A 17,882-nucleotide genomic window follows, 5' to 3' on the forward strand; every position below is an offset into this window, starting at 1 on the left:
GGAGGAGCTATTCCATAATGTTGCCTTTCTTTAAGATATTAAGTTTGGGACAGGCTCTATGTTAGATTTATGTTTGCAGATTTTGTTAGCCACCTTCCTTTCGGTGTGAAAAAGTAACAAAACAGAAACATCAGGTCACCTACAGGTTTGGCGTCTAGTTGTGCCCATCTGCCCTTGTCAGGATGGGCAGTGATCTAATGGCACATACCTCGGCCAAAGGGCTTCCTAAGTATCCTGAATACTCAACTCCAACACAGGCTATGACAGCTTAATGCAGGACTGCATGTCTATATAAACAAAGACTGAAAGGGTCTCCACTACATTTTGCCAGATGTTCATGAACTGCTACTTCGTCAGTTGGGGGAAATTAGATATAATAAAAGGAAAGAGGACTCATCCAAAGTTCTGTCTGATTTCCTTTTGACTTTCCCATTCAGTAAGCCAGGTTCTCTCAAGCCTGTTTTGGCAACAATGTAAACAAATCTGGTGGAAGATAAGGGTAAAGCTGAAGCAAGATGAAATTAAACAGAAAAACCAAAATCTAATCTAAACCTAATGTTAGAAATTACTAGTGAGTGCATGAAGATTCCAGGAAATAGATTTAGGATAATACAGTGAATATAGTTCCAAACTATACTGGGGCTTGGTGGCAAGACCACCATAAATTATAAATTATAAATTAATGACTTTGCTTATATTGTTAGCTTCCAGTGGTGGTCCATGAAAATACAGAAGCTACTGTCCAAAAAATATCAGGAAAAAAGCTTGCAAGATCCTACAAATATCACTAAAGTAATCATACATCTCTATTTTAGGGCACACCGCTAAGTCACTGATAAAAGTCTTTAAAACTGTCTAAACATGACAAGGCCAGTTCTGCTCTGTACTATAAACAGCAGGTGCAAATATTCTTGCCTCTGGAGCCATTGTTCTTCTAATAATCTGTATTGCTGTATTTATATGCTGTATTTTATATGCTGTATTTTATAGGAATGACGTTGAAATTCTAAAAGATTAGTTTTAGTTAACAGGAATTAGTTGATGTTAAATGTTTTTGCAGGAAATACCTATTCCTTTTGAAAGGAACTACCAACCTCCAGTAAGTATCCTAATTACCTGACTTCATTTTTAAAAAGTGGTTATTTTGATCAAGGCTGTGGTGAATTTAAGAATTAGTGAATTATTTATTGGATTTCCTGTTATTAGGAGAGTCTTCACAGTTAAATGAAATCTTATCTGACAGACATAAATAAAAGGATGTATATATATATGTATGTGTTGTATATATACAATTACATATATAATACAGTAATAGTTGTATAGTAGAATGCACAATAGAACAAGTGCTGTTATACACTCTAATATGGCAGTGTGTGTATGTGTGCATCAACAATGGAATTTAATGTACACTAAAAGTAGAATAGTCACACAATAAAACCAATGGGGAAGAGTGAGGAGGATGAAATGAAAATCTTCAACAGAACTATACTTTTTAAAGTAGATGAGAAAGGGAAGAAGAAAGGAACCCTCTATTTCCTTGACAAACTCTGTAGGATGACTGGCTCACAACTGCAGAGATGGTTTGTCATTGAGAAGACATATCCTTTCTCTGCCCTGGCTTAAGAAGTTAACTTTTTATTTCTGTGAGTCTTGAAAGTATCAACCAAAGAATTTGCCTCAAATGAAGATTGCCTCTTTGACTTGTGTTTGAAGCAAATTGAAGAGATTTGTTTTATAGCTGACACTGTGAATGAAAGATTTTGACAGAAGGAACATGTTTCTACTTCTTCTGTGTTCATTACTATGACCTGAATAAGAGAGAGACAGAGAGAGATCTCTTTTTCTTAAGATAACATTTTAGTAAAGGTTAGGACAGGAGAGTTAGTTTGTTGTTTTTCTCCCACCCACCTAGAGGGGCCTGATTTTAAGATGATAAGCTTCTGAAGGAAGAGATATTAATTCTTGTGAAACAACTTACAGTATTGATCCTACTTAAGCACTTAAAAATGAGATATTAAAAATTCCTGTAATAGACCATCTGAACCAGGGGAGGCAAACAAACATTATAGACATTTATACTACCACAGTCATCCATAAGCAGGAAATCACTGTTCAGTTTCAGATGGGTGCCATGCAAAAATCAGGCAAGTACTGCCAGATCCCGATAGTTCATCATAAGTAGGAAATGCAAATATTGTGTGAGGTATTCCATTTTTAGAATGATGGCAGTGAATTCAAATTAAAGCAAGAACAAAAACCCCTGCTCAGGTCAAAAAGAACCTGAATGCAGAATGCAGCTTTAGGTCTACCACCATGTCCTATGATCTAGATTCTAGGGAAAAATGTATGGACTAATTTTAAGCAAACAGTAGGCAACTTCATTTCTTTTCTTTTTTTTTTTTTTTTGTTGTTGTTGTTTGAAATTCCTTATTCTTCCTTGAGAAAAATCTGGTTAAGTAGGAGCTTAAGAATATTAAGAAACACATTTTTAATGTGAAAATTTCCAGTGGCAATATTCTCTCCATTGCAGCAATTATAAAAACCTTTGGTAATCAGAGGTTTCCTTTAACTTGGGTCATTTTATCAGTCTATGTGACACTATATTCATGTTTGATAATAAAAATATTTAAAAATAAGTAGGGCACAGGCAGAGAGCTCATGGATGTCATGCATTAGTGCTGGAGGACCTGGGGAAACACATGTTAGCAAAGTGGGTATTTACCAAACGGTATGGAAATATTTTAGTATTTTTAATAACCAGGAGAGCATTCCAGCTGAACGTCAACCTTGATAGCATCAGAGCCTCAATTTAATATCAGCTTTAAGGCCTATGCTAGAGGGCTGAGAAAGCCCAGACAATCTGGTAAATGGTGTACATTCTTTAATACATTGCCAGTAAAAGCCTCTAACTTAAAATTCAATAAGGATGCTTCCTAATTTAATAAAGCATAACCAACTTTTAAAAATAGCAGAAAAAAATAAAGTTAGCAGAAAAGAAAATGAACTAAGTTACTTAAATTTATAAATTATAGAAGTTCAAATTCAGAAGAATTTCTAGTCTCATTAAAAGGCCTAGCCATCTCACTGTCCTACTGAAAGTTCTAACTTTAAAAAAAGAAAAAAAAATTGCTTCCTGGACCATATGGGAGGCTCTTGGGTGAACTGAATCTTCCTTCCTGGCCAAACCTGACCTCGTCTTTTAGACCCAGGCAGGAACTGGTAGTTCACACAATTCTTTTGACAAGGTGGCAGAGAAGCAGAACTCCCCAATTTAGTGCTCTCCCTTTGCTCTATTAGTCCAGCTTAGGATTTGATTTGATAGGTCACACGATTCAAGGGGCAGTTTCCTGGATTTGGCTATGAACTGGCTGTTGAACTTCCCTTAATCCTTAACCTCACTCAAAGCAAGAATGCATACAGTCAGGGTGATCTAAGGAAGGACATCCATGAAGGTAAGAGGATGCAGCACAACAACAACATGGGTTAGTTGCTGGTGATCTCTGTGCTAGATCCTTTCTCCAACAATTAATCTGTAACACATGAATTTGGGTCTTTCACCTCTGTCCATCATCTCTGGAATTCTGTTACCCCAACTGGAACAGATGAGCCATCCAGTAAAACTTTCTCAGTTCTAAGATCCTATTAAGAATATTCCATCAGATATGATCATTCAGAATCTATTAAACATTCCTGTTGCTAGTTGACAAATTACTGTTGTCCCATAGAAGGGTGATAGGAAATTGTTCAGTTTACTGCCCAACTACCCCAATTTCAGCTGTGGAACTGAAGGAGGTAGTTGGTAAGATTGACTTCAAAGTACCATAAAATCACAATTGTAGTTTGTTTTAGACATAGGTTCACAAAAGTATGAAACTAAAACGCTGAGTAAGGGATCAAATCCAAAGAATTTTAGTATATGTGCTGCCGAAGCAAGCACTCAAATCCAAAGAAAAGGTGAGTAGACAACTGTTAAGAATGGCACTCATATGCTGTATTTCATATTAAAGGAATGGGTTTGAAGATAAAAGCTGTTTATGAAAGGAATGTTAATTCATAATACTTTTCTCTAAGATGCAAAAGAAAAAAGGTACGTAATTTGACTATATGTCTAATATTGATGATTTAGGCATATTAGTTAAAAAAAAGGAATAGTTAAGGTTAAAAAGCAAGAGCAGGAAGTTGTTCAACATTTACTACTTTAAGAGATTAGTTATTAGTTTTATAACAGCAACATGTACAATATTGTACATTACAATGACACAAGTTTTACACAATACAGAATATATGGATACACACAGAACATGCACACACTGCATTCTTTACAAAGACTATAAACACTGAATGTTTCCCAGTAAAGCATTCAAAATAACCACAATTTGTTACTTTTAAAGAATATATGTTTTTATATTGCACAATAATTCTTTGGTTTTCTAATTTAAGGTCATTTTAAGTTCTGTAAAACCGTAGCTCATCTTAAAAACTTGATTTTTCCTTCTATGATATATAGATGTATAAAGTAAAACTTTAATTTTATAAATAACCCAACATTCATGTACTGTAAATCCATGGGATGAATAAAACTCAAAATTCAAATAAAACATTAACTGGGGACTATGATTATTAAAACTTGTAGGAGACTTCAGTGATGATATTCTTGAAGCTAAGCCAAATCCCTGAAGGGTAAAATGAATGGACACCAAGAACCGATCACACACACACACAAGAAATGCAAGTAAGCAAGGTTTGGTTAAATGAGAAATCAAATAGCAAAATGAAATCTACCAACATGAATCATTTAAAAAGATTTCTTAGAAAGTCAAAGCTTGGCATTCCCCAAGTACAGATGAAAAGTCAAAGACAACATGATTGAAGGAAAATAATTGTTCACAACAAAGATTTTTGCAATGTTGGTGGATAAGTGGGTGATTTCTGGAACTGTAAACTCATTTACTAAAAAGTTGAGAAGCACCGCTTCCATGATGGCTAAATGCAACCATTCAGCCAAGTTCTAAAATGAGCAAGGTTCTTGTCGCAAGGGAAATGCTGCTCAGCCGTTTACTGCTTTTTTACTTTGAAGTTGTGTTCTTCCTATTTAAGAAACGTAGGGAAAGCAACTTCAGATGCTTATTTTTAGCTGTAACATCCAGAAAAAAAAAAAAGCATTAAGTAAATAACAGAACACTTTTTTTTGTTGTTGTTTTCCTTTTGACTGTACCTCTATCTGGAGAATTTAGTAAAGTTGCAGATGAAGAGGAGAGCCGCTTGCTAATGACGGGATCAACATGTTTCGAAAGATTCATGGTGGAAACTGACCGCCTGTCTGGATCTAAAACAAATGGAGATAATGCTAATTGACAGCCGGCATGCAGGATTGCAATTTCCTAGTTCACTGATGGAAGGAAAAACTAGAATTGGATGCTTTCAGCTCTATTACTAGATCTTACATAATAGCACAGTTTTCTAAATGGACATCTTAAAGGTAACTTCAAGGTTAGAAATAAAATTCATTTTTCTCATAGGATAAAATAAATATTAAGCACACCAGTTTGTCAGCCAGGGAAGTTCAAGCATATTGTTACAATAATACAACAGACAGACAAGGACCAAAGGCAGATCACTGGAGGGCAAATACAATAATAGGGCTGACTGTACAGCAAAGAGAGGTTTGTAAAAGTGGATGCCCTTAGAATTTCCCCAAATAGGAACAAGGGAGTAGTAATAGGGCTGGTGAAATAGAATGCAAACACTAGGAGAAAAAAAAAAAAAAAAAAAAAGAACATCAGGTTCTATGCATTTGCTGCTACCTTTTCTTGTAGAGCCAGTCACTTTACCTAGGCCATTAAAGTTCACTATAGAAAAATAGATTAAAAAGAAAGAAGAAGAAACACTCTAGGTTTGGAACGATGTAGCATTTCTTCTTAAAGTCTACAAGTAACCATACCTCTGTGCCTATAACACGGATTTTAGGGTGGTTTACAAATGTAGAATCAGTCCACAAATTTGCCCAACAAAACTGACGGCAATATAAAGAAAATCAGAATTCTTCAAGCTTATTAATCAAACTGTTGATCCTATAGGTGAGTAATTTTAGAGTAATTCTTAAAGTTCTGTGAGATCAAAAGGCAAAAATCAGTTCTGTTCATCTGCTGTCTGTATGGTGGAACCAGGTGGTAGCCATCCTCACTAGAATAGATCATGTTCCCCAAATAAAAGTCTAAATAGAGTAAAAGTCTAAAAAATCTCATTATATTTATTCAGGAAGGGAAAACAGATTGTTTTGACGATGACTGCCAAAGTTAAAAAGGGCTTTGCCATATTTTGTTTACCATTGTTAGCTTCTTCTAAAACTAAAAACAAAAAGTATTCCTCATGGTATATGCCTTTAAAACCCAGTTCTATCATTGGTCTATCAATGTCTAAGTAACACTGCTAGTCAACATTTTACAGTAAACTTCCCTCCACAGAATAACCATTTTTGGCCATTATTTATAGTGTATGGGGATAAACAAGTTTTCTACCAACATCAGACATTCCTATCTCTACTAGGATGTATTTGTATGGCTGAAGCAACTCAATTAGAAAACAAACAAACACAGACATCACGCCTGTGACGTAAATTAACACTTAACTGATAGGCCCTTGGAGCAATCCTGAAGATTAAGGATAATGTATCAAAAGGAAGATCTTAATGATGAAATGTAAGGCCCAGGGACACAAGGAAGGGTAACAAAAGTCATTTCTGGGTGACTGACAGCAATACATTTTCTGATACTGTTTTTATATGTTAAGCTTTAGTCAGGGGACATTGTGTCTGCCTGCAGGCCTACTCTGCCTGGTGAAAATTATAGAGGTATAATGCATACTTATTATATTACTTAATAAGATCATTTTTAATCATTTCTTTTTCTCACTCAACAAAATACAAATTCACAAAGGATTCTGAAAGAATCAGTTTAAAAAATTTACAAACCAGTGCAAGTTGATGAGTGAGCCGTAAGGCAACACACAGATTTAATCTGGATTAAATTTAATTTCTAAGATGTTTTTTTCTTTTTTTTTTAAAGATTATTTATTTATTTATTTATTTATTCATTCATTCATTCATTCATTCATGATAGACAGAGAGAGAGAGAGAGACAGAGAGAGAGAGAGGCAGAGACACAGGCAGAGGGAGAAGCAGGCTCCATGCAGGGAGCCTGATGTGGGACTCGATCCCGGGTCTCCAGGATCACGCCCTGGGCCAAAGGCAGGCGCTAAACCGCTGAGCCACCCAGAGATCCCCCCCCTTTTTTTTCTTTTTAAAGATTTTATTTATTCATTAGAGACAGACAGAGGGGGTGGTGTGGGGGCAGAGAGAGAAGCAGGCTCCATGCAAGAAGCCTGATGTGGGACTCAATCCTGGGACTCCAGGATCACACCTTGGGCTGAAGGCAGGTGCTAAACTGCTGAGCCACCCAGGCATCCCCTAAGATCTGTTTTTTGATCAGCAAACACTGACTGGGTTGCCCATTCTGAGTGAGTAATTGCTATAAAGGAGTAAGACCAGTTACTGTTCTTAAGATCACGGCAGATTACTGCAACCTTTGAGAATTTTGGCAAATTCCAGTTCTTTTCAAACTTTTTTTTTTTTTTCCTTTTCAAACTTCTGAATTCTAGTTTAGTAGCAATTTTCTCTAATTCAGAGCCCTTATAATAAAAATAGATATTTTCCAAGTGCTAACAAATACAGCATGAGTTACTCTTGCTCCAAGTTGCAGAAATAAAGATCATATACTGAATGCTGAGTGTGGAACCAAGAATTAAAACTAAACAACTGTATTTCCCCTCAAAAATATTTGAAAACTTCTAATGGAGTATACTTCTGCCATACACAAGTAAAAGATGAAGCCAAGTAAAAGAAAAATAAGGTTATAAAAATATATATTCTTATATAGAATATATATGTAAAACTGCCCCTAGAATAAAATATCACACATAAATGAGCTTTAGGAGTACAGATTTGACATGTGCCCTACAAAGTACCACTGGGTCATTAAAAGCCAAGGGGGAAAAAAAGTGTTTTCAAATATAGTTCAACATCATAGGAAAGTAAGTTGTGGTAATGTACTTTTAGAATTTTTAAAATAAAGGGGTTCTATTGGATACACTGAATGTTAGGAATGGAAGAACAGAGCAAACAAAAATTCATGGTTATTTAGATTAAAACTAAGAGCAGAAACAGCAGTACTGACCAGTGGGGATGGGGATGTTCGCGAGGTGAGAGCACAAACTGGATGTACTTTGATCCCAGGTAATTTATTAACTAAAAAACACTTCTTAAAGGTTTTTTTTTTCCCCCCAAATGATCTCTTAAAGAGAAAGTAAACACATAATATGTCATTACATTATTTCAACACCTTCAAGTCACCAGAGTTCTATCATCACACTTAAGAAACACTGTGCCATATCCCAGATCTAGGTCTATGCAATAGGGTATTAAGCATGCATTATGACTAAGGTAGTGATGGTTCAGCTATTGATGAACTGTTGTTCCTAGGTCAGAGGTGCTAGCTATAGGTCAGGCAATCAGCAACCACAGGGATGTCTGTACCAGATTTTCTAGTACCACCAAGAGTTGTGAAGTGGTGGTCCAGGCCTGCTAAATCGAGAAAGGTGAATGATGATTCAACAAAACCACCTGGGGACAGAATGTAAGACAATGATTTTTCAAAGTAAATAATAATAATAATAATAATAATAATAAAAATGTCATTAGACTCACACAGATGTAAAAGAACTGACACATTATATAAAATTCGAGGTGTATTGAATTTACAGTACAAAAATAAAGCCTTTCCCTAAGTCCAAATTTCAGTATGACTTTATGTCCATTCAAGAACGAGGGAATGGCTGAGACATTCATGGTTTCTAGTTTCAGAACCTGCACTTTTTTGGGCAGAGCATTAATGCTGCACATGCTTTATGGTCCAAATACACAAGCTCATACTATTGGTTATGATCAGTCAATACTGCTATGTTTCTTCTAGAAAAAAAAATCAGTTAACTTATTCCATAATCCTGAAATCTTAATGCAAATGATTACTTAAAATAACATAGAGTGGAAACCACATGTTTACTTAGGAATGTTGCATAGATTTCTAGCTCTTCAAGGAATTATGTAACAAAAAGGAAAAGCAGCCGGTGTTAAGGGAGAGAACTTTATCTTCTTACCTTCATCACCCTCTTATCCTCAAACAATAGGAGCATCATTTAATTATAGTTTAATTATTTCAGCTTGATTTTTGTTTTGGAAACACAGACTTAGAAAAAAAGAAGCAACTGCCCTTTTGCGGTCCAGGAAGAAAGCAGGGATTCTGAAAGCATCACCATTTGTTACCTGCACTGCGGATGCTAGGGCTCCCATGGAGAGGGCCTCCCCATGACCACCGGTTTTGCTTCTGTTTTGGCTTCTGGCTCCTTTCCATTGTTCGTCTTACAACAGCTTCATGGCGTTCCTTCAATGGAAGAGAGGAGTGGATGATGAGATTCGATCTGGTTGTTTGAGACTTCTTCAATTTAAGGCAGAATGGAGTAAAGGCACTACTGGAATTTCTATCTTAGTACTCCTACTTCCTAACTTTTATACCTTCTCTTAGGGTAGGAGTAATATCAACCTGCGAGAGTTACTGAAATCATCGAGTTACTGAAATCATCAGGTCCCAGTTGGTAAAGCTCTTGGCAAACGACAGGTACTTATATAAACAACCCTTGTTATGGCTACCAGGAGTGTGGTGCTTTCATCAATTCATGTAAGCATGGTGATACAGGTCTTAGGTTAAGCAGATGCTAAACAAATGTGGTACCATATCTTAAAAAAAAAAATGCAGTTCAGAATCTGAGCAGGTGGGTAATCCTGACTCCACGACTTACTCATTCTGAGTCTGCATGTTCATTTTTGCAAAAACTGATATATCAACACTCAAGGGTTGAGTAAAGATTAAATGAGATAATCTATGTGAAAATGTAAACAGTAAAGCCCTAAAGAAATCCAATTCCTTGGAGTCCTCTCCATATTTTCGTATAGATGAACTGCACAGGGGTAAGTTATGGCTCTAGACCAAAGGCCCGGGCTTTCAAAGTTTTTGCGAAAATAATGGTAACAATTACACCATTCACTACCTGCCTTCCATACCCCAACCTCCCTAGAAGCTGTGACTATCTATAAAACTGATTACTTAATGTTGCTATGCATACCAGCACCTTAAGGGAAGGTTTCGAATTTCTGAAATAGACCTCCCATTTGCTGCCCACGGCAGCCTCTTACTTTGTCTTCCTCCAGCCTCTGCCTCCGCTTTTCCTCCACAGCAGCCCTCCTCCGCTCCTCCTTCAGCCTCTGTTCTTCTAGTTTCTTCTTCCGTTCTTCCAAGTGCTTTTCATAGTGCTGCCGGGCTCGCTCTTCCCTTTCTAACCAGATTATTTCTCTCGCAGCTTCAGGAAGAAAAAACAATGGAAATCAAACACAAGCAGGTTTAGAACTTGAACAGGTATTGGGGAGCCTGGTTGGCTCAGTCAGGTAAATGTCAGACTCCTGATTTTGGCTCAGGGATAATCTCAGGGTTGTGAGATGGAGCCCCCCTGCTGGGCTCTGCCCTGGGCTTGGAGCCTGCTTAAGTTTCTCTTTCTCCCTCAGCCCGTCTCCACCCTGCTTGCATATACACATACTCTCTCTCTTGAAAATCAGAAAAACAAAAAAGTTTTATAGGTAGGACTGTATATAAATGGCCCACATTGAACAAATATGGGTTCTTGGGTTTTGTATTTATCAAACCTGACCTTTGCTTTCCTTAAATTTTGAGGGAAAAAAGGACCACTGTTAATTTCTAGCATAATTTATTCTGATAACAATGAGGTCAAAGAAGATACACTAAATTCTACTCTTTGGGAATCCCTACAGTCCTCTAATTTGGTAGGTTAGTACAACAGAATAATGCATACATCACATGCTCTGGTCTCAATTCTGATTACTGATATGATGCTCTTATAACCAATAGTACCATTTGTCTCTCTCTCTCCTCTTAAAAAATGTGATATCCTTCACATCAAAAGCCTGTGACTATAGTTGTTTCAACACAGCATTGGTTCTCTGAAAGTATTAAAAGAATTGAGGAGAAAATCCCAAAATTGATAGCTGATAAAAGATATATTAAATGCCTTACAGATTTATCACACTGAGTAAGCTAAGTGATGTGAGACTAAATAAGCAGCTCTTGCCCACAACATTCTGGTTAGATAAATCTATTAATATCACAGGCTGAATGAAAATGCACAATGCAGAAAATATTGTTCAGTGATAGAGTGTTTCTTTTCTCCTTTACATACACATGGTCCTTCCTCATTTTAGCGGAATACATACCCCACAAAACTTTTTTTTTTTAGTATAATGCTTCCTTGATCTGTGATAACTGAAGAGATCTTTAATATGGGCTATTAACAATACTGTTGGTAAAAGGGTCCAAACAAAATTTAGAGCATAAACCTTGAGAATAATACATGGGATATAAGTTAAAATGTTACTTCTTAAGAGAAAAAAATTAAAATTCGGAACATTTGTTTCCTCTAAATGTTTACTATCAAAGATTCTGCATTTCTGCTACCATTAAATATTTCCAAAGCTGTTCATTTGAGGAGACAAATCTACTGAAAGCAATCTGAATTGACTTTGTGTGAAAAGGCAAGAACAATTCAAGATGGGTTTGTCTTATGACATCACTCAGGGTGGTAGCAGAGACAACTGGGTTCTCCCAGCTCTGCTACTAATGGGTGGTGAGATCTTAAGACAAATTCATTTGAATTTTAGTTTTCTCTTGTTTCCCAAAAGATGTGGAAATTGATTTTCAAGATTTCTTCCAAGTTTAAATGCCCAGGGCTCTAAAGAAATTCTCAGGTCCAAGTTGAAAATTTACTTTAGTAAAAGCACATAGTGTGTGTCCAATAAATATTTGCTGAATGAGTGAATAAATAAAAACACTCTGAGAGCCACCCGGGTGGCTCAGTGGTTTAGCACCGCCTTCAGCCCAGGGCGTGATCCTGGAGACCCGGGATCAAGTCACACTTTGGGTTCCCTTCATGGAGCCTGCTTCTCCCTCTGCCTGTGTCTCTGCTCTCTCTCTCTCTCTCTCTCTCTCTGTCTCTCATGAATAAATAAATAAAATCTTAAAAAAAAAAAAACACTGAGAATGCACATTGAAAGTAACAGATGGGGAACATAATTTAACATGCTTTATTTTATTTTTTAAATGATTTTATTTATTTATTCATGAGAGACAGAGAGAAAGAGGCAGAGACAAAGGCAGAGGGAGAAGCAGGCTCCCTCCGGGGAGCCTGATGTGGGACTCGATCCCAGGACCCTGGGATCCTGACCTGAGCCAAAGGCAGATGCTAAACCGCTGAGCTGCCCAGGTGCCCCATTCTAACATGTTTTAAAGGTGAATTTACTGTGATCACACACTTGTGCACATAATATCTTTTGGATTTCTTATATGGGAATACCTTACAGGCAGGCTTTCAATGGTACCACACATTTTAGTTCATTTAAAAAGGTAGATATACAGTGATAGACTTTTGTCGAAGCTTAAATAGTACAAAATATTAAAAGGCAAAATGAAGGTTTTCCTCTAACCTTAGACCTTTTTATATTCCACTTCTACCTTTTGTATAAATATAAAAGAAAAAAAAAGATAAAAATTCATGCATACTGTAGTATATATAGTACACCTCTGCTCCGAGTCTTGCTTTTTTTCACTGAAAAAATATCTTAGAGATATTTGCACATCAACACATAAAACATAAATCCAATAGCCTTTTTAATGGCTATGTAATATTCCATTGCCCACATACTTTATTTTAATATAATCAGATACTGATAAATTATCTAAGTTTCTAGTATTTTATCAATTCAGACCTTGGGTGACATTGTACTCTTATGACCTTTGTAGATATGTGAACACATCTTTGTAGAAGTAGAATTGCTTAATCAGAGGGAATATACATTTAAAATTTTGATAGCTACTGTCATATAATCCTCTGTGGAGGTCACACCAATTTATACTTCCACTGACAATGGATGAGAATCACAGGCAGAAAAAGAAATGGATTCGTACCCTGAACCCTTAAGACAGGCAGTAGGATATATCTATTCTTAACTCTTTGCTTTCAAACTACATAGTCTTTGACTTTTATACCTCATGTTGAGGAAAACTTCAGATTCTTTAAGGATATTTAAGAATGTAGTATTTTCTTTTCCTTTAAGATATTCCAGAAGCCAAAAGACAAAATAAGAAAAACAAGTTTATGGAATGTTAAGAAAATATTTTTTAAAACTGCTAAAGTAAATTTATAAAATTAGAGTTTATCAGGTCACAGGTTAATTTTCCTTAAATCATGTTTTTCATTAGGCTACTTTCTTGCTCATGAATATTTGCCATTATTTTCACATTAAACTGAAACTCCACTGATTTCTAAAGTCCTCTCTAAACTTGGTCTTAATACCCTTCTGTGGCCCTATTCTGCATTGCTCTCCAAAATAGCCTCTTAATTCTAAATATGCTTATTTCCCCTTACTGCCCCTTCCAAACAACCCATGCTTCTTCCATCTCTTTGCTCCCATTGTTGCTCTGCTAAGAAAGTTGACATCATTGTTTATTCAAACTGATCCATCCGTTAAAGCAGTGGTCTTACAAGTAATATATTTCAGAATCACATGTGGAGGGGGGGGTATGTGTGTGTATCTGTGGGGGAGGAGTACTGGCTAAAATGTAAATTCCTGGGCTCTCACCCTCATATTCAGATTTACCAATTCTAGGATGGGGCCTAAGAATCTGAATTTTGAACAAACCTCCCAGGTGAGCCTGGGTGATCCCAAGTGCTGTACTGATGGCATTTGGAGGAACACTGCCCTCAAGATCCTCAGGAGCTTTGACTCTTCGGCGGTGTGTGTGTGTGTGTGTGTGTGTGTGTGTGTGTGTGTGTGTGTCAGTGCTGCTTTTATGACATCTACCATAAACTTCAGTATTTCTTCTATTCTGATTTCCAGGTAGCAAAGGTTTTTTTTTTTTTTTTTTCACTGTTTTCCCTTTTTCCCTCCACTTACTATAGTGCTTTTCATAACTAGAACATATCCAAGGGTCTTAATCATTACTTCTGGATTCATTCACCCATACCTGTGTGGTCTTGTATTCTCAAACTGCAAGGGCACCATCTTCCTTACAGGGTCTAGGTGGTCTCACAGGAAAAATGGAGTGCTTAGCATAGTGCCACATGCACAGTTAGGGACTCGGAAAATATAGATCATTATCATGAGTGAATCTTTATGGCAATCAGCCTAATTCCTGCTGTACTGCCATAGAGGAGATGTAGCTAATGGGAAGAACAAAGGTAGGACAGTGCACTCGTGGGCTGAGTGACTTCCCGTCCCGGCCACAATCAACAGTCTAGTGCCCAGCTTGGTGCTTCTGAGCAGGCTTACATCTGTGGGAGTACATGTCACTACTACATTCATGTGCCCTTACTACATGAGGGAATATTATCACTTCATCTCTGAAACATTCAGGGCTGTTGTCTCACTTTCATATTAAGATATTGGAAGGATACAAATTGGTTACTGGTATTACTGGGTACCAGCTATAGCCAATAATATAATGAAGAATCAAAAAGTGACAAGTGCCAAATATCTGAGTTCAGGATTTGGTTCTGGTACTAGTTTTGTGTGACCTTGGGAAAATGAGCCAACCTATCCTATCTGACCTCTAATTAGAGAGTATATACAAAATGATCTCCAAGATCTTTTCCAGTTAACTCCTGGGACTTGATTTTTTTTGTTTTTACCTTTGAGGTGTGTGGGATTACAATTAGGTTTCTTTTTGTTTTGATTTTGAGTGTTAGTATATTCATCTTTATGCTTTATCTCAACAATTACTGAGATTACCTGCATTTCCAATTTCAAAGTAAATCTGAGGAACAAGCTGAAGACTTAAAGGACTGTGACTTCCAGTAGGCCTTAGTGTTAATTCCAAGCTTTCTCAATTAGTCACTTAAACTCTTCCATTCACCTCTCATTGGACTAGTATACTGGAGAACTGCCTGGTAACAAGTGGAACCTTGCAGGATGACCACCACACATGTCCTTGAGTGGTCGGGATAGCAGGTTATGCCTGCGGACTACCAAGAGCCTTCCTTTATACACGGGCTGAGGACTTCTGATATAAGACAACAATACAATCCAGGACTCCTGCCTACAGGGCCAGGCTTAAAGAAGCATTCATTCTTTGCTAAAGTAGATGGAGTTTTGCCAAAGCATACAAATCAATGGTCGTCCTTGGAATCTTTTAGTTATTTCAACCCTTACCCACTTTCACTTCTTAAAAAATGTTGCCATCTTCCTTACCTGGCTGCTTTACTGAGCCTCCTGGACCAGGAAATATAACCACCCCCCTCCTTTTTGCCTCCCCTAGCTCAGAAACATTAGGCTTCTTCAATCCTAGGCATCTAAGTCAGTATCTGGCATCACGTGGCCTGCCATCCTCATCTTTTCACCATCATCACCGTGGTGAGATGTCTTCAGCTCTTACTTTGTGCTGACACCAAGTGATCTTCAGGCATTATCTTCACAGCCACTCAGTGAGGTAGACACTGCTATTAAACTCACTTTATTATGAGAAGTCTGAGACACAGAGAAGTGATGTAACCTGCCTGATGTCTCACAATAAGTCGGCGGTGAAGATGGAACTCAAACTCTGGACTGTCTGCCTCTAGAAGCAAACAATGAGCCATTATGTTGAAGGACATGATTTGTAACACCTTCCAGGGACTAAACTCCTTCTTGAGATTGGAGTAAATTGGTTACCCGATGTGAAGACTCTGATCTTCTAATGTTACTCAGTCTTTATCATCATCTGTTTACAAGATCCCTACTTTTCAGATTTTGAGATCTTTTCATCTTCAGCCTCAAAGGCAAAGACAATTTGAGAGAAAGAAATAATGGCTGCTTAGTCACAATGATTCATTCATTTTATGGTAAAGCTTCAGCCTCTGAGTTACCAAATCCACCCTGCAACAAGCATTTATTCTGGCCAGTCCTGAGCTTGAATCACGATACTGTGGTTATGTGCTCATGTCCACATCCCTCCCACTACCATGTATTCAGATCCTTAAGCTGTTCATAGCCTGCCTGACAGTCTTAAGGGCTTTTGTACACTGTGTTCATTAGGGGACAACTTCAGGAGACCAGATGCCAAGATTAACCACAGGTCTGTCAAAGTTTTACCCAGTAGCAATTTGGTTTGGAAAGAATGCCTTCCCAAAGCTTGTATTTTTTTGTGGATAGTCTTGTCAAAACCAACGACTGTGCTAATCGAATAATGTGAGATGTGAAATCAGGGACAGCTTCACTTGTGACTCTAATCACTACAGCATTACTGGTTGTTTACTAATTAGTCCTAATCCCCCAGCATTTTTGAGATGAACATTCAAGCCAGGCTCAAATGATCATTTATCTCTTGACCATGCTCTTATTAACAATGCTGTCCCTGTGTTGACAATGCACTGAGATTAAGAAGATTTAAAGAAGGAAAAAAAAAAAAGCAAAGTAAATGAGCTATGACTGGATGGGCAAATAAGTCTAGTAAAATTATCTACAGAAAGAAACTCAAATATAAGCTAACTGACGTTAGCTTACAGGTCAAAATCTTTTCTATATTATCTAAGTGATTTCTAACACTCTGTGACAGATCTCTTGTACAAGTTTGAACTTACCTACAAAACCCCTATGAATAAATTGAAGAAAAGATTTTTTAAACTCAAATTTTTCTTCATGAGCTATATGAATCAATCATATAATTCTCTGATAATCTTTCATGATGTCATTGAAGTCCCCGTTGGGAATGTGACTCTATTCATGCTAGTACTTCAAACTTAATTTGTACCATTTTAAAAAGGGGGAACTCTGTATCTCCCCGCTTGCAGAAGACTATTCACTTGCTAAACATTCCCTATATATTCTCTTGAATTTGTCAACACATTGTAGGACTATTAGTTTTATAACATACATAAAAATCAGACAGTTTTAAGGCATAACCATGGGATAGATGACCTTTGTGTCCTTGTTCCTGTGAGAAAACAGTTAATAAGAATCTAAGACTTGTTTGATTGAACCATTATTATTAGGTAGGTATTATCTCATAATTTGGTAATGTCTTAACTAATTTGCAGTACACCTGTTGTATTCATCTCTACTTACATAAACACGCATAGACTTACTATTCATTTAATATTCAACAGCAATGGTCAGACATCAACTATGTGCCAGGCACCATTATTAATAGGTACTGGGCTGCAGAAATGACAAAATGACACAAATATTTTCTCTTGTGGAGCTTATGTCCCACTGCGGGGTGGACAGACAATAAACAAGTAAGTAAAATACACATGCTCAGATGTTGAGAGTAATATTAAGGACATGCTTAAATGTGCTCTGGCTGAAAGAAAATCCTCTATTCTATCTTTCTAGAGTTTCTTAGTTCCTTCCTTAAGTTAACTTATCATGATATAAAAATAAAATAAATGCCATTTTATGGGCAGCCCCGGTGGCGCAGTAGTTTAGCACCACCTGCAGCCCGGGGTGTGATCCTGGAGACCCGGGATCGAGTCCCACATCAGGCTTCCTGCATGGAGCCTGCTTCTCTCTCTGCCTGTGTCTCTGCCTCTCTCTCTCTCTCTGAATAAATAAATTAAAAAAATAAATAAATTACATTAACAATTATGGCAGGCCCGCACAATTAAAAGTGTAACCATGGTGTTATTTTGCTATTAAATGTGATAATGGAATGTTGAATGTTTTTTGGGGGTGC

At 37.1% G+C, this 17,882-nt stretch overlaps 1 protein-coding gene across 8 annotated transcripts in view; it reads right to left on the reverse strand.

Moving 5' to 3' along the window:
• The window catches only part of MAP7 (microtubule associated protein 7), a 172,993-nt gene that overhangs the window by 28,332 nt on the left and 126,779 nt on the right, over positions 1-17,882 (reverse strand). For 6 of the 8 annotated variants that reach the window (XM_038526120.1, XM_038526123.1, XM_038526119.1 and 3 more), the window contains exons 4-6: positions 10,304-10,467; positions 9,377-9,494; positions 5,216-5,326 (exon numbers count right to left, since the gene is read on the reverse strand). In XM_038526120.1, the coding sequence (XP_038382048.1) occupies positions 5,216-5,326; positions 9,377-9,494; positions 10,304-10,467 (393 nt within the window). The remainder of the gene's footprint in view (positions 1-5,215; positions 5,327-9,376; positions 9,495-10,303; positions 10,468-17,882) is intronic. The other 2 variants (XM_038526118.1, XM_038526122.1) reach the window with 1 other exon arrangement.

Source organism: Canis lupus, chromosome 1 (assembly GCF_011100685.1).
Source record: "Canis lupus familiaris isolate Mischka breed German Shepherd chromosome 1, alternate assembly UU_Cfam_GSD_1.0, whole genome shotgun sequence".
NCBI classification, from domain to species: domain Eukaryota; kingdom Metazoa; phylum Chordata; class Mammalia; order Carnivora; family Canidae; genus Canis; species Canis lupus.